At 41.4% G+C, this 27,364-nt stretch overlaps 2 protein-coding genes across 6 annotated transcripts in view; one reads left to right on the top strand and one right to left on the bottom strand.

Moving 5' to 3' along the window:
• Positions 1–20,614, top strand: part of LOC122784044 (disheveled-associated activator of morphogenesis 1-like) — a 45,595-nt gene extending 24,981 nt beyond the window's left edge. For 4 of the 5 annotated variants that reach the window (XM_044049104.1, XM_044049105.1, XM_044049103.1 and 1 more), the window contains 25 exons: positions 1,308–1,597; positions 4,267–4,356; positions 7,435–7,506; positions 7,898–7,992; positions 8,451–8,784; positions 8,893–9,003; positions 9,119–9,222; positions 9,486–9,552; positions 9,651–9,768; positions 10,366–10,504; positions 10,644–10,702; positions 10,787–10,974; positions 11,677–11,988; positions 12,069–12,176; positions 13,072–13,101; positions 13,454–13,551; positions 13,648–13,732; positions 14,936–15,042; positions 15,747–15,835; positions 15,959–16,127; positions 16,335–16,442; positions 16,607–16,667; positions 16,801–16,932; positions 18,286–18,456; positions 19,187–20,614. In XM_044049104.1, coding sequence (XP_043905039.1) covers positions 1,412–1,597; positions 4,267–4,356; positions 7,435–7,506; positions 7,898–7,992; positions 8,451–8,784; positions 8,893–9,003; positions 9,119–9,222; positions 9,486–9,552; positions 9,651–9,768; positions 10,366–10,504; positions 10,644–10,702; positions 10,787–10,974; positions 11,677–11,988; positions 12,069–12,176; positions 13,072–13,101; positions 13,454–13,551; positions 13,648–13,732; positions 14,936–15,042; positions 15,747–15,835; positions 15,959–16,127; positions 16,335–16,442; positions 16,607–16,667; positions 16,801–16,932; positions 18,286–18,456; positions 19,187–19,399 — 3,246 coding nt within the window. In that variant the 5' untranslated portion in view covers positions 1,308–1,411 and the 3' untranslated portion in view covers positions 19,400–20,614. The remainder of the gene's footprint in view (positions 1–1,307; positions 1,598–4,266; positions 4,357–7,434; positions 7,507–7,897; positions 7,993–8,450; positions 8,785–8,892; positions 9,004–9,118; positions 9,223–9,485; positions 9,553–9,650; positions 9,769–10,365; positions 10,505–10,643; positions 10,703–10,786; positions 10,975–11,676; positions 11,989–12,068; positions 12,177–13,071; positions 13,102–13,453; positions 13,552–13,647; positions 13,733–14,935; positions 15,043–15,746; positions 15,836–15,958; positions 16,128–16,334; positions 16,443–16,606; positions 16,668–16,800; positions 16,933–18,285; positions 18,457–19,186) is intronic. The other variant, XM_044049106.1, reaches the window with a different exon arrangement.
• Positions 20,615–21,957: 1,343 nt separating this feature from the next.
• The window catches only part of LOC122784503 (potassium voltage-gated channel subfamily H member 5-like), a 6,055-nt gene continuing 648 nt past the window's right edge, over positions 21,958–27,364 (bottom strand). The window contains exons 2-4 of the mRNA XM_044049804.1: positions 26,946–27,198; positions 26,518–26,714; positions 21,958–24,564 (exon numbers count right to left, since the gene is read on the bottom strand). Of these exons, the coding sequence (XP_043905739.1) occupies positions 23,488–24,564; positions 26,518–26,714; positions 26,946–27,198 (1,527 nt within the window). The 3' untranslated portion in view covers positions 21,958–23,487. The remainder of the gene's footprint in view (positions 24,565–26,517; positions 26,715–26,945; positions 27,199–27,364) is intronic.

Raw genomic sequence — 27,364 nt, 5'->3', positions numbered from 1 at the left:
CCGACAACAATTTTCTCTGCTTCTTTTTCTCGGCTCTGCCATGATATCTGTGTGTGTGTGTGTGTGGGGTGCCGTGAAATAATTTGTGTTTCTTGCGAGACCTCCTAAATCTGAGGAATCCTGGTTGACAGCCCTGATCTTGCAAGGCTGGTTTTCCGCTAAAAGACTGTAGGGGGAGTGGGGGAGAGAGAGACAGCCCCCGATCTCCCCACAACAAGCCATTTTACCATTAAAATGACTCAGAAGTTAAATCAGGGTAAAAATACTACATGGTTCCGCTTTGAAATCAGCAATGCATTGTTAATGTGTACAAATACAAATCATGTCAGGCTCATTAGTAATTCACCTATTGGGGCAAAACCTTCTGCAATGTACTTATCCCTCCTCAGCAATGCTGTTTATTTTACGACAGCTGATCTCCATGTATTTTTATCTTTCATATGGAGGCAGGGTTGGCGGTGCAAGAATCCGACAGGATTGCACACATTGACTACATTGCTGGTAAAATTACAGCTGTCGGAGAACAAACCAAATATGTAATCATGTCTCTTGTGTCAGACAGCCTGGAGGGAAAACGTCATGCGATGCTGCCTCCAAATGTTGCAAATATCTTTATACACACTACTTCCCCACCATCTCTGGGGTTTCATAATGAGGACTGTGTTTCCTCTTTTCACAAAGCAACAAAAGGCCAGACACACCTCTCACCACGGCCATTGTAAGCACTAATCATTACTCGTTAGGTTTTAAGAGGACGCTGAGTGGCAAGGAGGGATGAAAAGGTCTGGAGACTCTAATCCTGCCAAATTATGGTCTCCATTTCAAACATTACGCCACACTGTTGAGTGAAAGATATAATTAAATATCTCAATGTTTGCCCTCACTGATTCAGTTTGTTGTCGTTTTCCCTCAAAAATGATGACCCGTCATTATTGTTAACCGTTACCAAGAGCAGAGGTTCAGGTTGTAAGTGGCCACGCGTCATAGCTTGGATAAGTTTGATGTTCGTCTAATTGCACTATGGCAAGATGTAATTTACCTCTAGGTCATTGCTTGTAGGCTTCAATTTCTTTTAAGTGAAAAGCAACTCTCTGCAACTAATGCCATCCAAATAAATATGTCTTATTTATGGACCTTATTATTTTCTATTGTTTATTCGTCTCTGGAAAAGTTCTGCTTCTGTGATTGATTTTTGGGAACACCAGTTTAAAATCATAAACCCATGTGATGAAGACGTCACCCCACTGTGTGAGACTTGATTTGTGTTTGTGCCACAAACTTATCGTGTCCCTTCACTGTGTCCACAGTGCTCTCTGACGGAGGCCAAACTCTGAGGTGGAGGAGGCTATAAAGAGGCTCTGAGGGAGCCTCCCACCCTCCCTACCTAACCAGGTGGAAGCATCGGTCAGCCATGGCTCCTCGGAAGCGTGGGGGTGGTGGCCGCGGGGGCCTCTCTTTCATCTTCTGCTGTTTTAACAGCAGCGATCACCCGGAGATCACTTACAGGCTGCGGGAGGACTTCGCCCTGCAGGCCATGGAGCCGGCACTGCCGATGCCAGGATACGATGAACTGGATGGCATGTTCTCTGAGTTGGTGGTAAGATAATCACACGCACATTACATTCACGCACTGCCAACATACTTGAATTTAAACCAAATTACACAGTAACATAAACTGTTGTGATTATTATATGATTTTGAATTTGATGTCAAACTATCCTATCTTGCAAAGGTTAATAAAAAAAAACAAAACCAAACTTTTTAAGTTTTTAAGTGCGACAATTAATTCTACTATTGAGTGTACTATTGAGGATTGTCCGCATGGTTAAAGTCTGACTTGGAGCCACCGAGCTGTGTTGTTATTTTAAAACTATATTCACACCTCCCTTGTATGGTACACCTGAAAGTTATAGCTTAAATTTATCCCACATGCACCTTCCTGTCACCATAAATACTCCCTAGAGCTCCACGTGTGGGTTAACTGCAGCTAATAATTCCTAACTATTTTCTGCTGTTTACTTTATATTTGCAAGAAATAGCATGCACTGCTGTTAAAGGACATTATTGAGCTAATTTAAAATGTGGAAAAAAATAAACAGGATTTCAATTTTATCATGTTTGAATTGGGTCTGAAAGAACACAGCGGGAAAGAAAAGAGACATACTAGCACATTGTTGGCGTTTTGGTTTATTTATGGCAGTAAAAATAACAAATATCATCAGCTTTATCCTTTTATAAACCCCTACCATTTTGCTGTTTTCCTTGACCTGTTCTACTCAGTACTAAGGAAATTAATGTATTGGGTAATCGCTAAGCTGTTAATTGATTCAATTTTGTACTTAAAACATGATTTCTAATCAGTAAATTAGCCTCCCTGTTGTTTTAAATAGTATCTAATATAGAAAATCTCATCTCAGAATTAAACATGCCGTACAAATGAAGGAGGAGAGAATATGCATATTAACACTAAAATGCGTTGTGATCATTTTGCTACAACTCAACCCATGTGTTTAGACTATAACACACATTTCAAAATGTTATGAAAGGTCTCACAAATTAAATCTTGCTGAGATGTTTACACTGCCACATTCCAAGACATCCACAAATGAACTGTTACTTCCTCTCAGATGATTCTACATTGTTAGTAACCGGGCCAGACTGCTATTCTTTCTCTGTCTTATTGTCACTACTAATTTGTTGTGCTCTCCTGTCTCTTCTGGCCCCATTTTCCTCTCCCATGGTTGCCACAGGAATCTAAGCATGACATTTTTGCACATCAATAGATCTCATTCAGGAACTCTTAATGTCGCTGCCTCCTCCATCTGCTAATTGCTTGTTTTTGTCTACCGCCTGTTATGGGGACATAATTGAGTAAGCGGAGTGTGTGGACAAGGAGGCTTTCAGTTGCTCTGTTTACTGAAAGAAAGCAGCCACGTGCTTTTTCTTTTTGCCCAGCATGAGCCACCATGTGCGTATATAATTTGGAATGGGTTTGTTGGAATTGTGGAATAAGCTGTAGCCATCTGCTCTTTTACGATCAAACAAACCCGAACTTTGAACTTGAGCTTTTCTTGAACGGCTATCCAGAAACCTCCAAGTCAACACTTAATGGTTATTTGCTTCATCCTGAATTCAGAGAGTTCCTCTCACTCAATAATATCAACAACACTTTACAGCGAAAATAAAACCATACAATATCATTACTGTTAATTATTTAAAGAAACACTAAAATATACAGATGAATCACTTGTCATTTTCACATTCAGTGCCTACAAGAACGTATCTGGACGTATCCCAATTCACGAAATGAATCAATGGCTCACGCAACAGTTTTAGGACATTTGATCATTGCAGATATTGATTTCTCCAGAATTGATGGCAAATAACTTCTCAGAAGACTCTGTAACAATCATGACACATTTAGCAACTTTCACAACAATGGGAATTCAATCTCCAGTTTTAGACCACAGTTTTGGACTTTTCTTCATACTGCATTGCTTAATACCCTTCTCATACCTTTTACCATCATTGACATGACTCTGATTTGTCCGTAACTGTCTAATGTGGACTGAGATTTTGAAAACTCAATTTTTAGCTGTTTCTGGCCCACACAATCAAATCATTGGACACCTAGTACAATAAGGTGCAATCATCTGTGGTTTTTGATTAAAAGAAAAGTCCCTACTATCGTGACCCCACTTAACCAGTCAAGAAAACTCAAATTAAAATTTGCTGATGTGTTTTAAATGCAAAAATGTTGTCTGGCATCAAGTCAAACAACTCCCAACAGCACCCATGGTATGTCTTAGTGAAATGTCTGTTGTACATTGAGATGCATGTTGCTCCCAGATGTTTGTTACCACATTTCGAGTATAGACAGGCCATTCCTTCTCTTTCTCCCATTACTCACATGTCTAAAGCCTGCAGGACATCTGAGTTGATTCAGAGTTATATTGAATTTGCAATGAGAGCACCCGGTGATATCCTATTGATCCTGAAGAGAGTTAGCGTAATCCCATCTCAAACTTAAAACAGAGCCTTGGTGCAACTTCTCTTGACACATGCTTTTGCTTTCTGAAAAGAGGATTTATGTAGATATTTCTGAATTTGCAGCACATTAGCTCATGAAGCTTGTTTCTACTTTGTGAACTATAGTTTTGAGAATGACACTACAGTAGAGGATGAATACTGTACTGTGAATATTCCCTGTTGTATCATTTATCCAGACATTTAATATTGTCTGTTATTTTCCTCCCTGTTTTGCAGGATGAGCTTGACCTGACGGAGAAACACAGGGAAGCCATGTTCGCCCTACCGGCAGAGAAGAAATGGCAGATCTACTGCAGCAAAAAGAAGGTAAAAAGGTTTTCCTCATCACTCACCACCAGATTGGTTGCATTTCCTGAATACTGATATCCCCGCTGACAAGTTAGCATAACGAGTTTGTTGATACCCAAAGGTGTGTATTTTCCGGAACACACACCACAAAAATCTGCATCATTGTTTAAGACAGGTCCTAGCATGAGTGTGTTGTCTGCAAACTGTATCTTTGGAATGCATATGCTTTTTATTTTCATCTTTTATGAAAGATGTGTACCCTGTTACTCAGCACATGATATTGAGTGTCATATCCACTGGTTTCTTTGAAGGTATTAAAATCGAGGTTGGATTTTAAGGAAAAAACTTAACTTGTTGCACCCGGTGCATTCTCTATAAAAACAGGCATGTATGGAGGGAGTAAAACAAAGCCTAAGTGCAGCCTGTTCCATCACATAATCCTCTAACAGAGAAGGCTGTGCTTTAATATATTACAGATCTGCAGAATTCAAATGCAGTATTTTGTGTCTTATGACTCAGAAAAGTGTGTTTTCTTTCAGACAATAAGGTCTTTCTCAATTGTCCCACCAAAGTGAGGACATTTTTATATTCTGGTTTCTGCTTGTAGATATTAATACCTGTTTCATCAAAGCGTTTGTGTAGCCATAACATTCTCTACCGCTCTGTGACAGTGTCATATTTCATTATGGCTCCTTTCCCCGATAAAAGGTCTGTCAGCTGTTCCTCCTTTCCCTGCATATGAACACATCCTCTGCTTGCAGGAAAACACAGACGCCTGTTCTTATTTAGTTTCCCTCATGTTGAGCTTCCCAGTTGAATATCACCTGACATTTCTTGCAGCAGTGTTTCTCAAGGCCATAGATACGAGTGTGTAGGATATCCTGTTCTCATTATTACACAGACGTACAGATTAATGAATCTTTTCCAAAATCCGGTCATAAACTTGGCACTAGGAGCAGTGGGATTTAGTCTGATGGATGAGAGGTTGGTTTGTCACTGTACAGTACAAATCCTCAGCAAACACAGCTGCATATGTGCTGCATGCCTTTAGTGAAAAAAATCCCTCTTACACACTCGAAAATGTGCATTTATCTAACCCTTTTATTTAATAAACTTTGAGGCTGGATTGTCTTACCTTTTTAAATAGAGCCAGGCTTTCTCTTGCTTTTTCCAGACGCCATGCTAAGTTTAGTAAGCCCTCTCCTGCATAATTATTAAAAACATACAGTTTGAGAACAATCTACTCTGCAAACTTTGGCAAAATAGCAAATATTTATCAAAATATGTCATATTTTAACTTTATAGATTTGTATTTTGGTGTAATTTGGCATATTTTATATATAGAGTCAAGCAATCAAGGACTGTATTTACAAATTACATGTGAATATATTTAGTCAAAATTGTTCTTTAATATTGATTCACTGTAGTTTATTTACAACTCAGTAAGTGATAGAAATATAAACACCCAGGTTCCTGTTTCTACTGGGTGTCCTCATAATGTACTGGAAAGTTTGCTTTTGTTCAGCCTCAGGAGAAGTTGCAGAGAATTTTCACTTTAGCTCTGAAGTTCGGGGGAGTGCTGTACATAATCTTAATGTACAGCATCAAATTGCTGACTCAGCAGCAGGCTCTGGCCCCGAACCAGACAGATACAAACTTACCATCGGAGCTCAGGGAGGAAGGGTCTGTGTGGAGAGAGGAGAGACAAAGGAAGTGGTCGCCTGTCCAAAGCAAACAGGAAGGCTTCACTTACACAGGTGCAGCTTTTGAATGGGAGTCAGGGGGATGACAAGGAGGAAGGTGGGGTCATCATCAGGGCGCTCCAACCTCACAATTGATGAGTGTGCACTTTTTTTCAGCTGTTTCTTAGCAGTTATGTCCTTCAGAAGACAGACTGAGAGTTGCCTTGGCCGTGCACCTGAGCTGAGGAAATCATTCTGCAGAGAATCAATCTTCTTCCTGCTTCTTCTTCACTATCTTCTGTTACATCGTTAGCCAAGGAGAAGATTTACTGATCTGGTCGTTAGAGCAGGTTTCAGATTTTATTAAAAAAAATAATAAGTTTGCTGCTAAGTTTGACCTCTGAGCAGACAGAGCCTGTCTTTCAAAGACACTGTGCTGTTACTCTTAAATAACGGAGACTAATTCCTGTTTCCTCTTTGATCTTCACTTTCTTAAATATGGGAAAAGGAAATTCCCGGAAATACCCTCCCGTCTTTTCTCCCTCAGGCATATCTCTAAATAAACTGACAGTGTTTGAAGACAGCTCACTTCCAAGTTGGAAGTTTCAAAAGGAAGTGTTCCCATCGCGGTGTCTGTTCCACTAATGGACTGAACTTCTTCCAGCGCCTGCCTGGTTAAGCTGGCACTAGTTGTGAGTGGAACAGCAGGCCTTCCTGTCGCTGCATGATCCCCACAGACCGGCCAAGGTCTGCAGTTTCTGCAGGAACAGCCAAATCTGTGCAGGCTACATTATTAACTGTGGCCCAATTAGTTTCTGATGGTCGCAGCTCACTTGTGCTTAATGGAGCAAGAGCTGAAATGAAAGCCTGGGGCCTTTAATGTACAAGCCAAGTTCACGGCCAAGCCATTCTCCCCTCAGTGTTCCCATTGAGATTGAGAATTAAATCATCTAAGAAAATGTCTTGCAGTTGTTTTTCACTTGTAACACAAACATGCCTGTCAGGAAGTTCATCTCAGCATAAATCAGGCTGTCCCTACTCTGCAGTTTTAACGTACATTTGCTAATCTCAAGATTTTACCAAGCAGCTGTGCTCCCTTTTCATGTCACCTCTTAAAACCAAGCAAAGTGCCGCAGGATGAAAATAGGCAGGATATCTGTGTCACCCTACTTCGACTTCATGCTCCATTTTCAGCTTTTGGCTATTTAGGCATCAGACCTGTGTTTTAGTGTGTGTTTGCTGTGGAACATGTGACACAAAAAAAAACAACCAATTAATCTGACTTCTGAAGACACAGCCACATTTTTATTTATGAACACACGTCATGTTCTTGCTTCCTTTATCACCGTGTAAATGCAGTGCTTGTGTGTAACGCGGTGCCTCATTTTATTCTTTGTCTTTCTCTGATTTTCAGGAACAAGAGGAAAACAAAAGTGCGACTAGTTGGCCTGAATTCTACATTGATCAGCTCAATTCAATGGCAGCTGTAAGTAATAACATGAACCTTTTTGGCCTTGTTGTGGTTTTGCCCTCCCTTCCCCTCTCATTCAAGAATTTTTCCTTGTCCAAGTCAATGATTCTAGATTATAACATACTGTATATACAAATGTGCTTCAATACAAAGTGAGTATGCAAACTGAAAATGAAAAAGGCTATCAATAATTAATTCAATATTATAATGAAAATATTATATAATATTTTTAAAATTATAAGATAAAATTACAGTGTTAAATATACATTACAGTTAGATGGTTGTTTTGTCTTGTCATAATATGCAGGGAAGCAGGTTTTTTATTTCATTTTAATTTTTTTTGAAGTCAAGAAAATGTGCTTTATTTTGACAGCATCTTAATGTTGTTTACTCTTTTGTTCCACAGAGAAAGACGCTCCTTACTCTGGAGAAAGAAGAGGAGGAGGAGAGGAACAAGACCATAGAAAGCTTGAAGACGGCTCTAAGGACACAGCCAATGAGGTGCACAGAAAATAATTCTCTTCTCTCTGTCCTTTACATTTGAACGGCCTCTGACCTTGTCTGTCACTCTCTTCAATTCCACACAACCATATGTAAATGAGTCCTTTAAGAATTGAGCAGCTGTAAAGGTCACCGCTGTGTTGATTTTTCATTGACATGTGTACATCAAAGCAGACTTAGGAAAGGTTTCATTTCCATTTTAGGATTCTGAGCTTTTCCCTAGGCTTCATAAGCAAAATGTCCTGATTTGTCATATTTGCTGAAGGGCGATCCAGTTCCAGTCTGGTAAAATTGAGGATAAACAAGTGGTTGTACGTACTCTATATGTACAAACATGTTTTTGTTTTTGCTACCTGTGTTTTACTTCAGGACATTTTTGTAATCCAATTATATTCCTCATTGAAACCAGTTGTGGCAATAGAACCAGGATGACCTCTCTGTGGCTCCTCTACACTCAGGTTTGTGACTCGCTTCATCGACCTGGACGGCCTGACATGCATCCTGAACTTCCTGAAGAGTATGGACTATGAGACCACCGAGTCGCAGATCCACACCTCTCTGATTGGGTGCATCAAAGCCCTGATGAACAACTCGCAGGGCCGAGCACACGTCCTCTCTCACTCTGAGAGCATCAACATTATCGCCCAGAGCCTGGCCACAGAGAACATAAAGACCAAGGTGGCAGTGCTGGAGATCATGGGCGCTGTGTGTCTGGTGCCCGGTGGGCACAAAAAAATCCTGGAGTCCATGCTGCATTACCAGCGCTTTGCCTGCGAGAGGACGCGCTTCCAGGTGGGTGGATGAAAAGCCAAGTGCAGAGATGTTGTTTTAGAGTTTTTGCATGTAGTTTGCAGTTAGTGTGAAGTAATTTAACAACTGTAATGGCTTGTCTTCCCTCAGACACTTATAAATGATCTTGACCGGAGTACAGGGCGATACAGAGATGAGGTCAACCTGAAAACAGCTATCATGTCTTTTATTAATGCTGTGCTGAGTCAAGGAGCTGGAGAGGTGAGTTATAGTGCACTCTACCATTGCACCACACTACAAAGTCGTAATTTGTCTCACAGTGTTCTCTGTACTTAACCACATCATAATTCTTTTTACCTTTTCTCAAAAAATACAGACAAGTTTGGAATTCCGTATCCACCTCCGATATGAGTTTCTTATGCTGGGCATCCAACCTGTGATCGACAAGCTTCGTTCTCATGAAAACTCAACATTAGATAGGTGAGTTGGATCAGAACAGTTTGAAATCAACCAGCCATTGATGTTGTGTGTGTGTTTGTCATTAAGATCCATAAAATGCTCAATATCTTTAAATCGTTCAGTCATTCCACATTTTCCGTTTGATGTGAATGACATCAGATTGTAAGGCAGAAAATAAAAAAAGAATCTCTCTGTGCAAGAGAGAATTCACTGTCTTTTTTTGTATTGCATTGTATTATATGTTTCAAAAGTTTTAATTCCCTCTGTCACTCTGACCCTCTCAGACATTTAGACTACTTTGAAATGCTGCGGAATGAGGATGAGCTGGCTTTGTCAAAACGATTTGAGTCGGTAAGTGAGCCAAACAAAACATGTCCTAACCCGACTTGTGCATCATGAGTTCTATTATTTTGCTGGTTGCATTAACTGTTTTACTCTGTCTCGTCCAGGTACATATAGATACCAAAAGTGCCACCCAAGTTTTTGATCTCATCCGCAAGAAGATGAACCACACAGACGCATACCCGCACTTTATGTCTGTCCTGCATCACTGTCTCCTCATGCCACGTGAGTGATAGTCATAATACTCAATTTTGTTTGCTGCTGCATTTTTATTTACTTTCTGTCTCTTCCAAAAAATCAATGCAACATGGGATTTTCCCCAAGGGACACAAAGCTTTTAACATGCAAACAGTAAAAAAAACAAAAAACAAACAAAAAAAAAAAGTACCTTGAGCCAAAAAGATTAGTATATTGACTTTGTTCAGATTAGTAGGTCCAAAAATTGGATACGCACATTCCAGGACAAATTGAATTGAGTCTGAGACTGTTGTTGGTTAATGTTTATTTTATTTTTTTTGTTGCTCTTGTTTTCTGTAAAAAAAAATCCTTACATGAATTCTGATTACAAATATCACTATCTTCTGCATATGAAAGCGGTGTCACCTTTAATCACTGTGCCTCTCTTTAGCCCTTATGTGTCATTTTGGAAAAATGTCTCTTTTCTTTGGTATTTCATCATGATCAAACGGCCAGTGTGGATTTAATTCCAGTCAGACATTTCTGAGGAATTAATATGATAACAGCAAGGGGAAGAGAAATAACTTGTACCAGGACCCTTATCAGAAACTTGTGCCTCTTTCTGTTTATGACCCCCGTCTGCAGACAAGAGAAGTGGTAACACGGTGCAGTACTGGCTGCTGTTGGATCGCATCGTCCAGCAGATGGTCTTGCAGAACGACAAAGGTCATGATCCCGATGTCACACCACTGGAGAATTTTAACGTGAAGAATGTTGTCCGGATGTAAGTCCCCAGGTTTCCCCTAACAGACTGACACTAACAAAAAATAAATGAGTGCATGATTTATTTTTTAAGCACAAAAAGGCCAAGGAGTTGTTCCTGATACTGCAGTTCATAATAACGTGGATCAATATCTCTGCAGGCTGGTCAATGAAAATGAAGTCAAACAGTGGAAAGAGCAGGCCGAGAAAATGAGAAAAGGTGAGTAAAATAACGAATCATTCCAACACCTTTAAAGCAAAATGAATGTGTGATTTAAGCTCATCGTGTCGTCCTGCTTGACAGAACACCACGAGTTGCAACAGAAGTTTGAGAAGAAGGAGCGCGAATGTGACGCAAAGACGCAGGAGAAAGAGGACATGATGCAGACTCTCAATAAGATGAAAGAGAAGTTGGAAAAGGAGAGCACGGAGCACAAGAGCGTCAAACAGCAAGTGGCCGAACTCACTGCTCGACTGCATGAACTCAGCACTGTACGTTGTGCTTCTCATTTGTCACTTTATATTAAAATTGTGTACATGAACATCACTCCAAAAGTTAGAACCATTTACAACCAACATAGAACAACCACGTCAATCTCATTGCATATTGGTTAGTTGCCACCCAAAACAGTATCATGATATATCACATTAGTCCTCATTAACTGTCTGCTCGATTATTTGTATTTAAATCTATGCTTCATTCTCCTCATTGTGGAAGGAATTTGTTGATAAATTAAAGGAGGAAGAGATTTTTAATTTACTGAGGAAGCAACACGAGCAGAAACACAGAGGCAGCACTGAACCAATCGAGAAGAGAGCAACAGAGATCTTTAGACAGCTGACGTTGAAACATCAGCACAGACAGATATTCATAACGATATACGCTGATCACGTGACCTGTGTGGACTGATTCTAAGATAAAATTAAGGAAAAAAGCAAAACAGACAAAGTGCAATATTGTTAATAGACAGAAATTGGTACCTGCAAATACTCAAGGCTGTGACATTGGATTACCACCAATCATGTAACGCACCAAAATATGACAGTGCCCACTAAAATAGTAAATTCTGCATGAGCCGAAAGTGTTGAACTACGTTTTTTTCTGTCCATATCTGTTGCTAGTAAAGTACAAATCAGGCTGTATAAGCATTTCTACTTGATAGAAATCTCCCCCTCTCTCTTTTCTCTCTGCAGAGACAGGCAGCTGTCGTTCCTGGAGGCCCTCCCCTCCTTCCGGGTCCCCCCGGCGGCCCTCTGCCTCCTCCACCCATGCCAGCTTTTGGAGGTCTGTGTCCTCCTCCCCCGCCTCCTCCTCCTGGTGGTATGATGCCTCCTCCACCTCCTCCGCCACCTCCTCCAGGCGGCCCTCCACCTCCTCCTGGGCGTCCACCCATCGGTGGCATCCCTCCGCCACCAGGAGCGCCACTGGGACCGTCCATGAAGACGAAGAACATTCCTCAGCCGTCCCATCCGCTCAAATCCTTCAACTGGTCCAAGTTGGCTGAAGTGAGACACAAGGAGATCTGAACATTCTGGTGCTTTGAGTGGAAATAGTGAATATTAATTTTTTATTTTCTTCTGCTCAGAATAAACTGGAGGGAACTGTGTGGATGGACGTTGACGATGGCAAGGTCTTTAAAATCCTGGATCTGGATGATCTTGAAAAGACCTTCTCAGCCTATCAGAGGCAGCAGGTACTGAGGCTGTTCATGAGTTGTTGCCTCCCAGTGTCAGAGAGAGCAGGGGGTGTGGGGGAGATTGCAGCAGTGGAATGGCAGTTTAGAGCTCAGCTGTCTTACTTTTAAGGATTTATGGCTGATTTAGTTTCCTTTCAGATTTTCTACAATTTCTTCTGTTATGCAACATTTGGTTTCTTAGGCGTAGTTGAAGAAAGGAGGGAGAAATAGGCCAGAAAATGTTCAAAGGAAAAACTAAATCAATCGTTCTTAAAAGCAGAGGGGACACATCATTGGATAGATTTAGGGAGTTTATAAATAGTTGCAAAACTTTCAAGCTTAAATTATTCAGAATGCTTTTTATGTTCTTTCAATTGTTTTGCAATGTGATGAAAATGCATGAGATGAGCGAGCTGCTCAGAATGTGGCTCTTTGTTTCTTGTGGCTTCACTTTGCTTTTCATTTAGTGAGTACTATCTACAGTATAATGACATGTCAACAGCCCATTTTTTCTTTCCAGCACAGTGTACAACACAAGTGCTCGAAACATGACCATCGGCATGTCAAATTCGCACGAGAGGCTGAAAGTAAAAACACCAGTAGTTTTCCCTTTGTGCGACTCACAAGTATGAAAAATGCTAGTCGGTTTCACGACAAAATAGAGAGTTGACTCACTCAATTCTTATGTGCACAGCATGTGAGCTATAAGCACGTATTGACCGTCTGAACAGCCGCTCATGTCTCACTGCCACTCACTTCATTACTGATGGATTCATTCATTCATTCATTGTCTTCTGAGTGCTGAGTGGTCTTTGATTCATTTGCTGTTTGTTTTTATGGGCTGCAAGCACGTAACTGCTTTACTTATTCTAATGAGTGCTTACATCTTCCCTGCTTCTTGCCTGCATTTTAGGACTTCTTTACGATCAATAACAGCAAACAGGTGAGTGCACTCACACCACAGTAGACACACAATGTGGAGTCTGTGTCGCTCCGTTTGGACTCAGTGACTTTGTTGATGTTATGTTATACGTGATGTCCTGTTGTACTTTAAGCTGCATGTTTCCTTTGAAACCTTGTTTTGTTTTGTCCAACAGAATATTTTAGACTTTTTGTTTAAGTCAACATCTGTTGTCCATGTCTGTAAAAACTTTAATGTTGGCCAAGTTTTTTGGAGTCTCTTGTTTTCGTCTTTGGGATCTGAGGGCGTCTTTGTTAATCTTTACAGAAAGTAAATGTTTAAAAAAATGTTATGACTGCATTGTTCCCTCTAACCTCTTTGATTTTGTTCTTAGAAAGAGGCAGAGGACGACACGCTGAGCTCGAAAAAAGTCAAGGAGCTCTCAGTCATTGACGGCCGTCGAGCTCAAAACTGCAACATCCTCCTTTCGAGGTGAGTTAAAAGCGTCATCAGAAGCACTTTGATTTGAAAAGAAACCGTTCACAGATGACGGCTTACAATACACATGCACTCACTTGTGTTGTGTAGGCTGAAGCTCTCAAATGAGGAGATGAAGAGAGCCATTTTAACCATGGACGAACAGGAGGACCTTCCCAAAGACATGCTGGAACAGGTACCAGTTTCTTCTGCTGCTGCTGCTGCTATTTTACATGCATCAAGTTGGACACACATCTAATGATTTCTAAAAAAGTTGCGAACCTAGAAACCTGGTTATTAAAAAGGTTTTTTAATAATCTCAACATTTAGCAAGGAAATGTCTAAAATTTCATCATTTAACAGAGGAGTCTGGTATGTTTAGCAACAGCACTGCCGAAAGCCAGCAAGCAAACCCTAACCCGGAAGTACTGAACAATTTATTAACTGATTCTAATGATTCAGTACATCGAAAATAACTGCTTTACAAGTCACTCGTTTGTGTGTTGCGTGTGAAATGTACCAAACCAAGGCGAGGCGGGACCATGTAGTGGAAAAGATTAAGATAAGATTCCATGCCTGGGAAACGCACCAGGGGGAAGATTATAAGAAAATCATTATTTCACCTTGTAGATTTATTGGAATTTGTTGGTCTTTTTACAAACACAAGATTTGAGACGGGGGGAAAGTGAAAAATGTAGGAAATATCACAAAATTACAATTGCACAGTATTTGCCAAAAGACTAAATAAGTATATCTACTAGTGAACCTTTAGACTGTCAACACTTCATTTAACACAAGTGAACCAAGCTTGTACAATTTAGATTGTTACAATTTAAATCTGTTTACTGTTACATATACTGTATGTCAAAAGAACTATATATTTGGACAGTTCAATTTGTTAGTGTTTGCACAGACAAAACCTCACTTCCCTCCAGTGATAAATAAAGTATTGTGGACTCTGATTCTGACCCTGAATGTTTATAGTAACCATGTTATGTAACTGTGTATGTAAGGATGTAATCTTAAAGGTTACAAACACAATGATGGTTAAAAACGTAAAGGTTAAAAACACAAGGATGAAAGCAGACACTGCTCTTAAAGTAGGAGAAATGTTTAGTCCTTACAGACTGTTTTCATTATGTTTTTCAAAGGACTGCATACCAGTTCACATTGATTTTGTCATAAATCTGTTTATTGGATGTTTGGTACAGGGATTTTTTTTTTTCATTGAAGTGTCTAGTAGCATGTTAGCAGAGATTCAGACCAGTTGCAATATGAAAAATTATTGAAACAGATTGAGACGCCATCCTGATGAATTCCTTCCACTGTTCCTAACCAAAACAAGTGCAGAGGAATTGGAGACGAATGTGTTTAGACGTTTTTGTTCTTGTTCCATCAGCTGCTGAAGTTTGTCCCGGAGAAGAGCGACGTCGATCTGCTGGAGGAGCACAAACACGAGCTCGACAGAATGGCAAAACCCGACCGTTTCCTCTACGAGATGAGCAGGTATCGTATCTGGAAGCGATCTCACACACAGCAGCTTCACTGCAGACGTAGCACAGACGTAGCACAACAACCAGTGTTTCCTCTTAGTCACAGCAGATTAAGTAAATGACACATGGGTTTTTTTTTTTTTTACTTGGCTGGGAACAATGGGGATTTCTGAAAATCACTCTTTCCAAATTGTGTTTGTGAATAAATAAAATCAGTAATGTAATTACAGCGCTTGACGTGCAGTTTTGTCAACAAAAAGTCCCACGAGATAAAAAGAACAGAGGGAACATGTCACAGTCGGCCACTAAGTGCGTAAATACACTAATACCAGCCCCAACATGAAAGACTTTCCCACATTACACTGATAGTATAAATACACTTAAGTTGTTTTATGTTTAATAATTTACTTTTGTTGTGTGTGAGAGAGAGTGAGAGAGAGAGAAAGGGCTGGTGGACACATGTCACTGTGATATTCATTAGTTGCCATGCACGCTGAAAATCATGAAACGCTGCCAAAAAAATAAGATTCATTGCTACAACAAAACCTTTGTATGTGCCTTTTAGGTAGCGTCGAGGCAACTTGTTTCACTCTGCTCGGGCACAGTGTTCATATTTGTGGCTTTTTTTGGGTCTAAATTTGTGGATTTCCCTGTTTATAATTTGTATTTATGTCTATTCTTGTTCTCCCTGACACACATTTTCCATCTCCTGTCCAGAATAAACCACTACCAGCAGCGGCTGCAGTCTTTGTACATCAAGAAGAAGTTTGCAGAGAGGATAGCTGAGATTAAACCCAAAGTTGAAGGTGGGAATAGTCTATATCTTCATTTTTCTTTTAAAATGTTTGGTACTTTCGTCTTTTCAAACATAAAAATATGCAAATACTTGATGAGAGCCATTATTAACAGCAGCTTTCTGTGTGTTTTAGCTCTGACAAAGGCATGTAAGGAGATCTTGCACAGCAGAAACCTGAAGCAGCTGTTGGAGGTGGTGCTGGCCTTTGGAAACTACATGAACAAGGGTCAGAGAGGAAACGCTTACGGCTTCAAGATGTCTTCACTCAACAAGATCGCCGACACCAAGTCCAGTATCGACAAGTAAGAAGCGCCCTCTCAGTCGTAGCGTTGAGACGTTTGCAGGCATTAAACGTATGAATTATAAACCTGGAACGCATCTGGAACTGAGAGTGTGATATTTACAAACCTCCATGTGGTTATTTGTATCTGAAGCCGCATAATAAAAGCAATATATTGTACACTTGACACGTTCAGTCCAGTTAAGAGGTTTTTTTTTTGTTTCTGCAGAAACATCACTCTACTGCACTACATGATTACTATTCTGGAGAAGAAATATCCCAAAGTCCTGATGTTCCAGAACGACCTGCAGAGCATCTCAGAAGCAGCCAAAGTCAAGTAGGTGAAGCAATGAAGAATAGCCATCTGACTGAGCAGTGTGCTTATTAGAAGGAGAAATGAAAGTGTAAAATAAAACTGCTCCTCCTGGGCCTCACTTGCTCTGCAGGTGACATCGTTTGAACCATAAAAGCGTGTGTTCACCTTCCTCTCTGTGTTTGCAGCATGACAGAACTGGAAAAAGACATTGGCACCCTGCGCAGCGGCTTGAAAAGCGTCGAGAGCGTGAGTTCCAAACGTTTATTAAATAACACGGAACACGTTTTCTTATTGGTCTTGCAGTTGTGCAGTATTAGGCGCAGATCTGGCTCTAGCGCTCCCTCAATTCCCCTGCTTGTTGATTCTCACCCTCACGTAGGAGCTGGAATACCAGAAGAAGCGACCGCAGGAGCTGGGCGACAAATTTGTGTCTGTGGTGAGTCAGTTCATCACTGTGGCCAGCTTCAGCTTCTCCGACGTGGAGGACTCTCTCACTGAGGCCAAAGAGCTGGTAAGTCCGTTTTTAAAACTTTTAAAAAAGGAAAGCAGCCCCTAACCCCGAGCACGGACGATGAAAGCTTGCGTCCCATTTCCTCAACACGCAGCTGTTTCTGCGCGCCTTGTTGACCTCATCAGTCACCTTTCTAGGAAAGCTAACAGCGGGAGTGAAGGGTTTTGGCTTCCTGCTGTAGCGCCACTGACGCTTTATTGGTCACACTGCTTATTGTCCTTTGCACAGTTTAAAGAGTGAAAACCAGAAACAGAGGCAGCAGTCTGTTCAACTCTGTTCTGCATTTTATGCACATTGTGCGCCTCACCGTGTCCTGATGTCGGGGCTTGATCACACCTGCCCACTAAGTTAACATGTCATTTTACGAATGCTTTGTGAATCAAATTTAAGCATGTGTAGTGCTTGAGAAAATCGCTCCCCGCCAACAGAGCGAGCACTTTCCCCTCAGCTAACATTAAGCGCAATACCAAACTCAGATTTGCAGATGGTCAAATTGTCCTTTTACTGCAGGAAATCTGAGCCCGTTCACCTTCTTGTGGACATTTTGACACGCTGAATTCAGATTTATGAGTCTGTCTGCTTTTATTGGTGTGTGGCAGGAAGGGGTTTCTATCTGGAACATGTTATTTTGCACCATAATGTGAGCATGTGACACTGACCCCAGTGCTGAGCTGGTCACATGGCAACCATTAGTCTCTGTGAATCATTTACAGTGTCCCCTAGTTAAATATTTGAGCGTGTTTACAGTGGTCATCTGTACTCATGATTGGGAACCAGAGATACTTTGCTGACCCTCTAAACACCTTCTTGTATTTGGTGGTTGTGTGTGTGTGTGTGTGTGTTCATGCAATAAAAACCTACGATTTCTGAAATCATCATCCTATGGAGAAAAAAAAAAACATTTTTTCAAACAAGTGATGACAAATAACTAACCTGCATGTTTGTTCCACCTGGTGGTTTCCGTGTCACTGACATCAGTTAACACGCGTGTCTCTTTGAAGGTATATGTTCTCAGCATGAACTCACATCTGGATGTTGTCCTTTTTTTCTTTCTTTTTTTAAATTGCTGTGAAGAGTAACCAACAAACACGCTGCCTTAATTTGAGCTCTGGCTCCAGTCTCGGGGCCTCGGCTATAATCACGAGCTGGTCATATCTGTGTTAACATGGGCTTCAAAGCTCGACTACTGCTCTGATTTCAAAGAGCTGGGACCTAATGAGTCTCCTGGAAAACAGTTAAAGATGGAGTGAAACGTGGCTCTACTGTGTGCCGCTGTAAATCTGATCCCCTGCGTCCCTCCCTGTGTGTGCTCACCCACCCACCCACCCTCCCTCCCTCCCTTTGGTGCCACAGTTCCTCAGGGCAGTAAAGCACTTTGGTGAAGATGCCAGTAAGATGCAACCAGATGAGTTCTTCGGCATCTTTGACCAGTTCCTGCAGTCGTTCGCCGAGGCTCAGCAGGAGAACGAGAACATGCGCAAACGCAAAGAAGAGGAGGAGCGCAGGGCAAAGCTGGAGGCCCAGGTTTGTGATCTGCTGTTTTCGTACGATTCTAGGCAAAACAAAGAGACCTTGACTGTAACCAAACACTTCTGAACACATCAGGTGTCATAGAAGATTCTGAAATGTCCAATAATCAGTTCATACACTGCAACAATATCACCTGTTTGTGTTGCTGTAAAACGTCACTCACGCGAAACGTTAGTTTAATATTTTGTGTAAATAATAATCATATTTACTGTTTTTTGTCATGATTGTACAGCAAACAGGAAGCTGCTGCTATTAGCTTAGCATTAAATAAGTTAATTGGTCAATTTTGCAGCATCTCTTCCTCTCTGTAAAGGGGTAGTGTGGGTTTTTTGAAGTGTATGTGTATCAGGCGCTCATGCAGAGTCAGTTTGGCACAGACAGTACCAGACTGTTCAGCCTGCTGCCTGTTTGGAGAGAAGTGGAACATGATTTATGTGTTGTTTTGATGTGAAGGGGAACAGCAGAGAAAATGAGCTGTAGAAGTTCCCATTGAAATATAAATTCTCACAGTTTTTGCCATTTTTAAAAATGCTTTCTGGAGGTTTACCATGCAGCCCTTTGAAAGTTTATTCCAAACAGCTGATCACCATTATAGATAGATAGGTACTGTTTTCATCCCCTTGGGGATATTGAAGTATATCCCACATCTCATACAGCAACAGAAGTTATTTATTCAGACTTTCATTTGTGTAAATTTGTCCCTTTTTTTTCATTCTGTCAACAGCTCAAAGAACAGAGAGAGCGGGAAAGAAAGGCCCGGAAAGCAAAGGCGAACGGGGAGGACGACGGTGGCGAGTTCGACGACTTGGTCTCCGCGCTGCGATCCGGTGAAGTCTTCGACAAGGACTTATCCAAGATGAAGCGCAACCGCAAGCGCATCAACAACCAGAGCACAGACTCGAGTAGAGAGCGACCGGTCACAAAGCTCAACTTCTAAAGCCGGGATTGAGCTCATCGTCCCTGTTTCACTCAACCCCCTCCTCAGCCCTGCTCATCTATAGCTTCACTCTGGGTCAAAGTGACATCCACATTCCTCCTCCTCCTCCTCCTCCTTCACTCCCGCACCAGCTCCGCCTGAATGAACCTTGGCCTTGCATCACCGCAGCAGAGCCACACACATAGCACAACACATTTGGACCTTTCATCTTCTTAGATTATGACGTTAAGCAAAGCAGAAGCCAAAAACTGTCATTAACGACCAAATAATCCTATAAATCCTGCTGTGGGGTCGTGCTGGTCGAAATGAAATGTTTCTAAGAGGTTGTTAAGCAGGATCAAGATGTCGTGATTTGTTTCAGGTGTAAATGATGGTCATGGTCTTTTGACAGGACGCGTTCTGCGCTTCTTCTTCTTTAGTTTGTTTTTGTACGTCCGATTGTTATGCACCGAGCTCATTGTGCAGCTCTTAGACTCCTTCAGGACTTGATGCTTGATCCAAACAGGAAGACGATTCCGTTGAAAACACAAGGGGCCATTTTGTACAGACTGTATTTCATAGATTGAGAGAGCGGCTGCGTTCACGCGCCTGTGTTCAAGTGACGTGAACATTTTTGTAGAAAGACTGAATCTGAACTTCCTCCTGACGCTCTCTCTCGCAGCGTGGACGCTGCATCCTGAACCAGATGTAGTTTTGACAGCAAGCGATGCAGAAGCAGAGGTGCAGCCATGCAGCATTTATAAATCTGTATGTTTTATTTGAATTGTCCTTTTTTTTTTTGTTTCTTGTTAAGAGCTGGCCTTAACTCTGTTGATTTCAATTGTTGAGTGGGTACTCTCATGGGCCTGGGCCTAATCTGCAATTTCTCAACAAGTGTGGACACTCGTCTCATAAATGACATATATATCTATATATAAGGTCGTGTGCTTGTTATACACGCACATATGAATTCATATTTACTATGCTTAATGCCATTAAAACCATACCCAATCAATGCAATATACCTGTTTGCCCCTCTGAAGGGAGTGTCCCCTCTTTATTGTTTGTGTTTGAATAGATGAAACATGTTTCCTGAGTGCTGGCTGAATTCACAACGCATTAAAACGTGTGCGTGTGTGAGTCCACACAGCGTCAGACCCTTCACTGAACTTTTATAATTTAAATATCGCCTTTTCCTTGTACAATGACCTGATAAAAATAAATGGGAGAATACAATTTTTGAGTGTTTGTGTTGATATTCACCACCACAAGTGTGAATAGGAATAAATAAAGAAAAAATAAAGGACAGAACAATCTTCCTGTATTTTTTTAACTGTCCAACTTCCAAAGCTCTCACAGCAAACAAGGCTCATAGCTCCATCTAGTGGTCAGAATCTTCTACTACATAGAACTCCTACCTTGATATACCTCATCCTCAAATTTTCATTATTGATAATACAGTTAAATTTCAATTAGTAAATAAAAAAAAAAACTGACTGAAGAATAATGTGTTTGATTACATGGTCATTTTTGAGTCACAGCTCATAATATTCTGAATTTCCAGCAGAATTTTAGACCAGATTCAGATCACAACTCTCGTCATTGTTACTGATAAGAACTAATTAGTACTAAAACCAATATTAGTACAGAATCAAATTGTGCTTCTACTGTGCCTGTCCCTATGCATATTTGATAATATCTGTGAAGATGCATTGCTTTTTTAACTGCCATTTGGGAAGTCATTCAAAAAAAGGGTCTTAAAAAGTCTAAAATACAATAAATACATAATAAAGTTTGGTTACTGTTATTTAATTTTAGGGAATAGTTTTAGATTTAAATGTTACCTTTATTCCATTATAACAACGGAATAAACAGAACCAATAACTACTAACGTCAATTGCAGCCTGGTCCAGCATAGATTCATGTGAGGTGATTCTGTGACGCAACATTGCACTTGTTACTCACAGAGTTCTGTGCAGTTAAAGTTAATAATCGATCAATAAAATGTTCTTTGCAAGTAAGTCTGGGACCTTTCCATATATGTATATATATATATGTTTATATATATATGTACATATATATGTATATATGTATCTATATGTATCTATATATATAGATACATATATACTCTGTGTTGGATGCTACTACAACTTTGGTGGAATTTAGTGTGTCACATGACATGGAAGTTATTGGGGGAAAATATTGTGCTTTTTGATATGAATTTAAAAGAAGCACTTCACTGTGGTCGAAGAAAAGCATCTACATGCTCCGTCTGTGCAAAAAACAAACCAAGTTTAATCAAAGCTTCCAATCAGAGACCCTGATTTAAAACATAAACAGCAACAAGAGTTCAAAATCATCTGACTTGATGAATTAAAGTTTGCATTAACAAGAGATTTTTGTACAGACTGAGTGTCCAGGTGCCTTTTTTCTAGTTCTGTTTAATGAGTATTTAGTAATTGTTATGGCCGAGCTGTGTTTTTCTCCTCAGTTACAAAAGAAAAAAAAACATTTTTATTATTGTTTTTACTAACAGTGACGCCTCATAACACGTGTTCATGCTCACTGTAACCGACACAAACAGGAAACATAAACGACTTTTATGTTGCATAACAACAGATTAAAAAACAGATTGGAACCAGGCATCAGTTTCAATATTAATGTCATTGTCGACAGGTTCGTTGGATGCATGCACGGTCGTATATTAAAATAAATATATTGCTATATATCAGCTGACAGTCACATGCTTTTACATCCTAACCGATGAGGGCTTTACGGTCACTACTGCGTCTCTCTTTGCCCGTTTCTATCTCAACAAAAGTGTTGGTAGTTCATTGAGTTCAGTGGGATTTGCATAGAAGTGTGTGTTTCAAACATGAATCGCGTCTTAACGAGCAGCCAAATATAAAGTCTGACAGAAAAAATACCTGAGCAAGAGGCGAAGATATAAGAAGGAGCGGAAATATTCATATAGGTTTAAGGAGAATCGACATTTGACAAAATCATGACATTATTGCATGCCTATTGAACATGCATGGGAATGAAGCCTAAACAAAGGAGATCATTAAACAACAACAATGAGACAAAAAAAAACATAATCATGATCCTCCAGTTTTTCATTCCATGTTCTTTGACTCCATGAGGCTCCATATTGTAAGGCACATATTTACATACCTGACAAATGACTCAGAGAAAGATCGCCAGTGCTGTTTCTGCTCATGAGCGCGTGGTTTTATGAACGTTAAGTCAGGTGAACGCTCTGATGTTAGTCGTCATATGTGTGCAGCCGTGGCTCAGTGGTCGAGCAGGTCGTCTTCCAAATGGAAGTTCAGGGGTGTTTGATTCTTAACCCCCCAAGTGTGAATGGGTAAAAATCAATAACTAAATGAGTCGTGCTGGGGAGATTCCTTCTCTGCATTTAACCCATCCTCTACTAGAAACCCTCCTAGAATTAGCGGGCGCCATTGGGGGTTGGGTACCTTGCTTTTTTGACCTGGTGAGGACTCAAACACGCAACCCTTTGGTTACAAGCCAAGTTCCCTTTCCACTTAGCCATGGGCTAAGCGAAGTAAGTTCCCTGACTGGGAATCGAAGCCGGGCCGCGGCGGTGAGAGGGCCGAATACTAACCACTAGACCACCAGGGAGCATGTCTACCAAAATAGATGTGTGAGCTGCAAATCGATGCACTGAGTGAAAGACAAAACCGTAGTGTGCGGAGTGCTTTAATGTCCACATAAGTCTCTCTGCAAATTGTCTGGATAATCCACAGCCAGTGTGTGACTTTGAGAGTGTCCTGGTTCCTGCAGCCAGGTGTCACCTCTTCACCTGGATCCTCCAGGGAAACGGCAAACTCCCGAGAATGTCCAGACCGGAAATGTTGCCCAGACTTCGTGTTGCTTTTAATGAAATGTTGCGTACAAATGACCATAAAAGTGTCTGAGAAGTCAAAGAGTTAGAAAAATCCCTGGGTTATTGCAGTGCTAAGGTGACATGAAAGGGATTTCTGCATGCAGCATGTGCTTAATGCAAGTTTCTTTGGCAGGCCAGAGTCCAGCAGGACATGCATCAGTTTCATACAAGGATATCCAGTGTACACATTTGTAACTAGTCAAAAGGGCCCGTCATCTGTTTTCAGTGTGACACACCTGGAGGCCGCGACTGAGTCGTGTCCTTTGAACCTCGGCTTTGGAGACGACGTCGGCGGCAGTGAGAGTCTCCTTTTAATCGACAGCAACCTGAGGATCTCGCTCACCTGAGACTCGAGCACCGACAGCCGGCTGCTCACTATCTGAATGTCTCCTTTCAGCTCCTGCTTGGCTTCGTGCAGCGTCGCCTGCAGCAGCGCCTGTTCAGACACCGGCTGGAGAAAAGCCTGCTTCAGAGAGAGCTCGCTGTCGCTGTGCTCGAACACATGCCTCTCCATCGGGCTCCTCTCAAAGGAGTTCCTCGAGGCTCCGGCTCGGTCAAGCCGCAGATCGCTTTTTGTGATCCCGCTGTCACAGGAGTCCGTTTTGTGCAAGGCACTCGTTTCTTCGCCTGGGTCTCCTGCGCCGTTGCCTCCTCCAGTTTTCTCCATCTCTCCGCCTTCCTCTGAGTTGTTGGCAGCTCCTAACTGCTCTGAAGACTGAGAACCTTTGGGCCACTCCTCTGGTTTCTGAGTCTGCTGTTCTTGGCGGACAGCAGGAGGTGCAGGAGCAGCAGAAGCGGTGTTTCTAAACTTGGCCCAGCCTCTAGAACCTCTACTGCTGCTGCTGCTGGTGGTGCCATGACTGGCAACACCTACCTCTCCACCTGCAGCGCTGCCCTCTGCAGGGCTGTCAACAATCTCACATAGTGGATCTGCTGCGTGAGGCCTCGATAAAGACTCCTCTGCCTCTTGTGTGCAGCTCTGCTCTGATTTTTCTCCTCCTCCTCCTCCTCCTCCTGCTGCACCGGCGCTGAACTCCTGAACCTGAGAGGACACAGTCTGACACTGTGTGTAAGAGTTTGAGTCAGCGTGGTGGTGGTGGCGCTGCGGCTCCACCTGCACACAGTTATGATCCTCGGCTGGTGTCTGAGCGTCTCTCTGCTGCCTGAACCTGTGGAAGAGCTTCCTCACCGGGTGGTCGTCAGGGATGTAGAGGGTCACCTCGCTCCTCTGGCGCTCCTGCTCCCTCTTCACGTCGGCAATCTTTCTGAAGATTATCTGCAAGAGGATATACATGTACATAAATATGCTATGTAAACATGTAATGTGTCTTTGAAGCAAGGATAACGATAAAGTCCTGCTATGTACGATGAAATATTTAAGACTTGAAATGCAGCAATGCACCGGGGGAAACTCTTAATGCAATAATGGAATATCATAGAGCTTTGTGAACACAGAGAACAGAAACGTTGTCACAGCTTCTCAGCATCTCACTTTCCTCTCTCACATGGACTTTAAGAATCATTGTTACTCTCAGTAATCAAGAACTGACGAGACGAACAATTAGAGGTTTTGGAAACAACTCTTCACCGTGTGGCTTTGTGACTTTGTGTTTTCAACTTTTTGAACTGAGGCTCAACCTGATATCAAAAACATCTAATGTTAATTTGTCCGGAAAGGAACAATTATGTTTTCCTCAGATCCTTCACGCCTCGTAAGAACCTCCATCTACAGGCAGAGCCAAAGGTTTTTCACCTATATAACATTATAACAGCGTCACGTCTGCAGTTGAACACATTAATGATTGAATCACTATGAGTCGCCTTCTAAGAAATATCATATTTGCTCATTTTCATTGATTTTGATACTTCTGAATTACAGAAGAGCTCGGGTTTAAATCTCAAACCTGTACAGGCATGAACAACGTCTGAAGCTGCTCATGTTAATAATTCATATCTTTCTTTTCATTTAATGCACTTTTATGTAAAAGCCATAAATATTTGAACATTTGGCCACAATTTGCCTTAAATGTGTTTAGCTGTCACAGGACATCACACGAGACCGTTATTTTAAAAACTATAGAGTAATTATAAAGCAGAGACTTGTTATTATGTCAGTATTAGTGTGTCTGTATTACAAAGTTTGAATATTCCTCTACAGCAATACTATAAAAAAAGTGTTTGTTTTAATCCATAAAAGAAGCTCGTTTCGAATCTACTGCAGCAGCAATGTTTCATCTGAGAACGCAGAGCAAACAACAAATCACATGTGCCAGACTGACTTTAAAGGAAACATGCATTAAGAATTGATGTAATGTTGCTCCCACAGGATAGTATTACAGTAATATATATATATATATATATATACGAGCAACCTACTCTCAAGGCTGCATCGCAGAACATCTTAGTGCCTTAATGGGATTAATATGTATAGCATTAAAAAGCTCTATCAAATATTAAGTAGGGTCTTAATTTGGACTGAAAATACTCTCTCAGTATAAACATTTTGTTTATACTGAAATTCTGTGACGTCTCAGTTTTGGTCTTTGGTGTTTTGCGTCTGCAGCTTTTAACAGATCAACTGTCCCAATTTACATTTCCAAATCAATTCATTTGCTAATTTGTCATGATTTAAATATGTTTTCTTGTACTGGCATTAAATATTGTGTCTTTAGTTGAATTTTTATAAACTTTTCCCCACAAATTCCAGCCCATTTGATATCGCTCACCTCCTCAGGTGTTTTGGGATGTTTGTTTTAAATAATTCAGTTTTCATAAACACTGACATTTACCCCCTTTACAACCTGTAAAGCTGTAGTATGTAACTTTTAAATATCAAACAAATTAGTTTTGTTGCATTAAAATCACGGTCAAATAAGTTCAGCTCCACATGACTCTCCCTCTCTCTCTCTCTCTCTCTGTGAGTCTCACTTTGTTGCCCAACAATATTCCCTTCACTGCGCACAGGAAGTAGTTTGTTTTATGGCAAGACAGACAGACAGTCAGACAGACAGACAGTCAGACAGAGGCAGCAGCACTGTGTTAACTATTAACATAAGTGCTCACAGATAGATTCAGAAGTTAATTCTTCTACTCAAAAACATTGTAGTACAAATTCTTCTTGCCCCCGCCCACCCCTGCACTGCTGGTGTATACACACAAACGCTCCCTCAGTCAGACCCTTGACACCAAACAGAGGCGGAATAATAACAAAAGTGAGTGTCACTTTTACCCGTTTTCGCAGATTACAGGTGAGTATGAGGTTGCGGGAGAAGGAGTTGGCGAATGCCGTGTAAAACTCCAACACCCTCATCAGAGCTTCTCTCCTGATGACGTGCAGGTCGCAGTAGGTCAGTGCTCGAACGTTTGCGCACGCGCGCGCCTGTGTGCTCTCTTTCCAGAATGCGTCTCCAAACACGTCGCCTTTACCTGGATGAGAAAAGATCCCGTTTGTCAGTGAGCCCGAGTCGAGAAGAGGTTAGGATACTTTAACGTGATGGCTCATTGAGATGAACTGATACTCATAGTATTATCTTTCTTAGAGTTGAATGATGTCCTTTTAGAAAGAAGGTCAGGTCATGCACTCAAGAAACCTTCGCTCCACGTCTATCTTTACTGGCAGGCGCAGATAAAAGCTGTCACAACTTTCCGATGCGTTACCTAATATTGCGATGACCTCGTCGTCCTGGATAACCTCCAGTGAACCCGACACGACAAAGCAGAGGGTGTCGACGCTCTCGCCGATGTGGAAGATGAGGTCACCGGGTGCACAGTGAGTGGTCTGGAACTCCACGGCGAGCGAGCGCAGACAGCCGTCGCTGGCCAGACGGAAGGCCGGGTGGTCGTTGAACACCTGTCTGTTCAGGTGGACGCAGATGTCCGCGCGCATGTCTTTGGGACAAATGGAGAGGACCTGGAACGAGATAGGACAGAAACGTCAGGGTGGAGACGGTGGTAAAGGCGAGGTGTTCCATTTTGAGGAAGCGAAATGGAACTCAGCCATCATTCATTTGATTATTTGCACCTGGGGATTTTCCTTGTGAGAAATCAAAATGGCTGCAGTGTTTTATGATTCCCAA

The sequence above is a fragment of the Solea senegalensis genome, linkage group LG17 (assembly GCF_019176455.1).
Source record: "Solea senegalensis isolate Sse05_10M linkage group LG17, IFAPA_SoseM_1, whole genome shotgun sequence".
In the NCBI taxonomy this organism is placed as follows: domain Eukaryota; kingdom Metazoa; phylum Chordata; class Actinopteri; order Pleuronectiformes; family Soleidae; genus Solea; species Solea senegalensis.
This window is presented reverse-complemented; position numbering and strand designations above follow the sequence as displayed.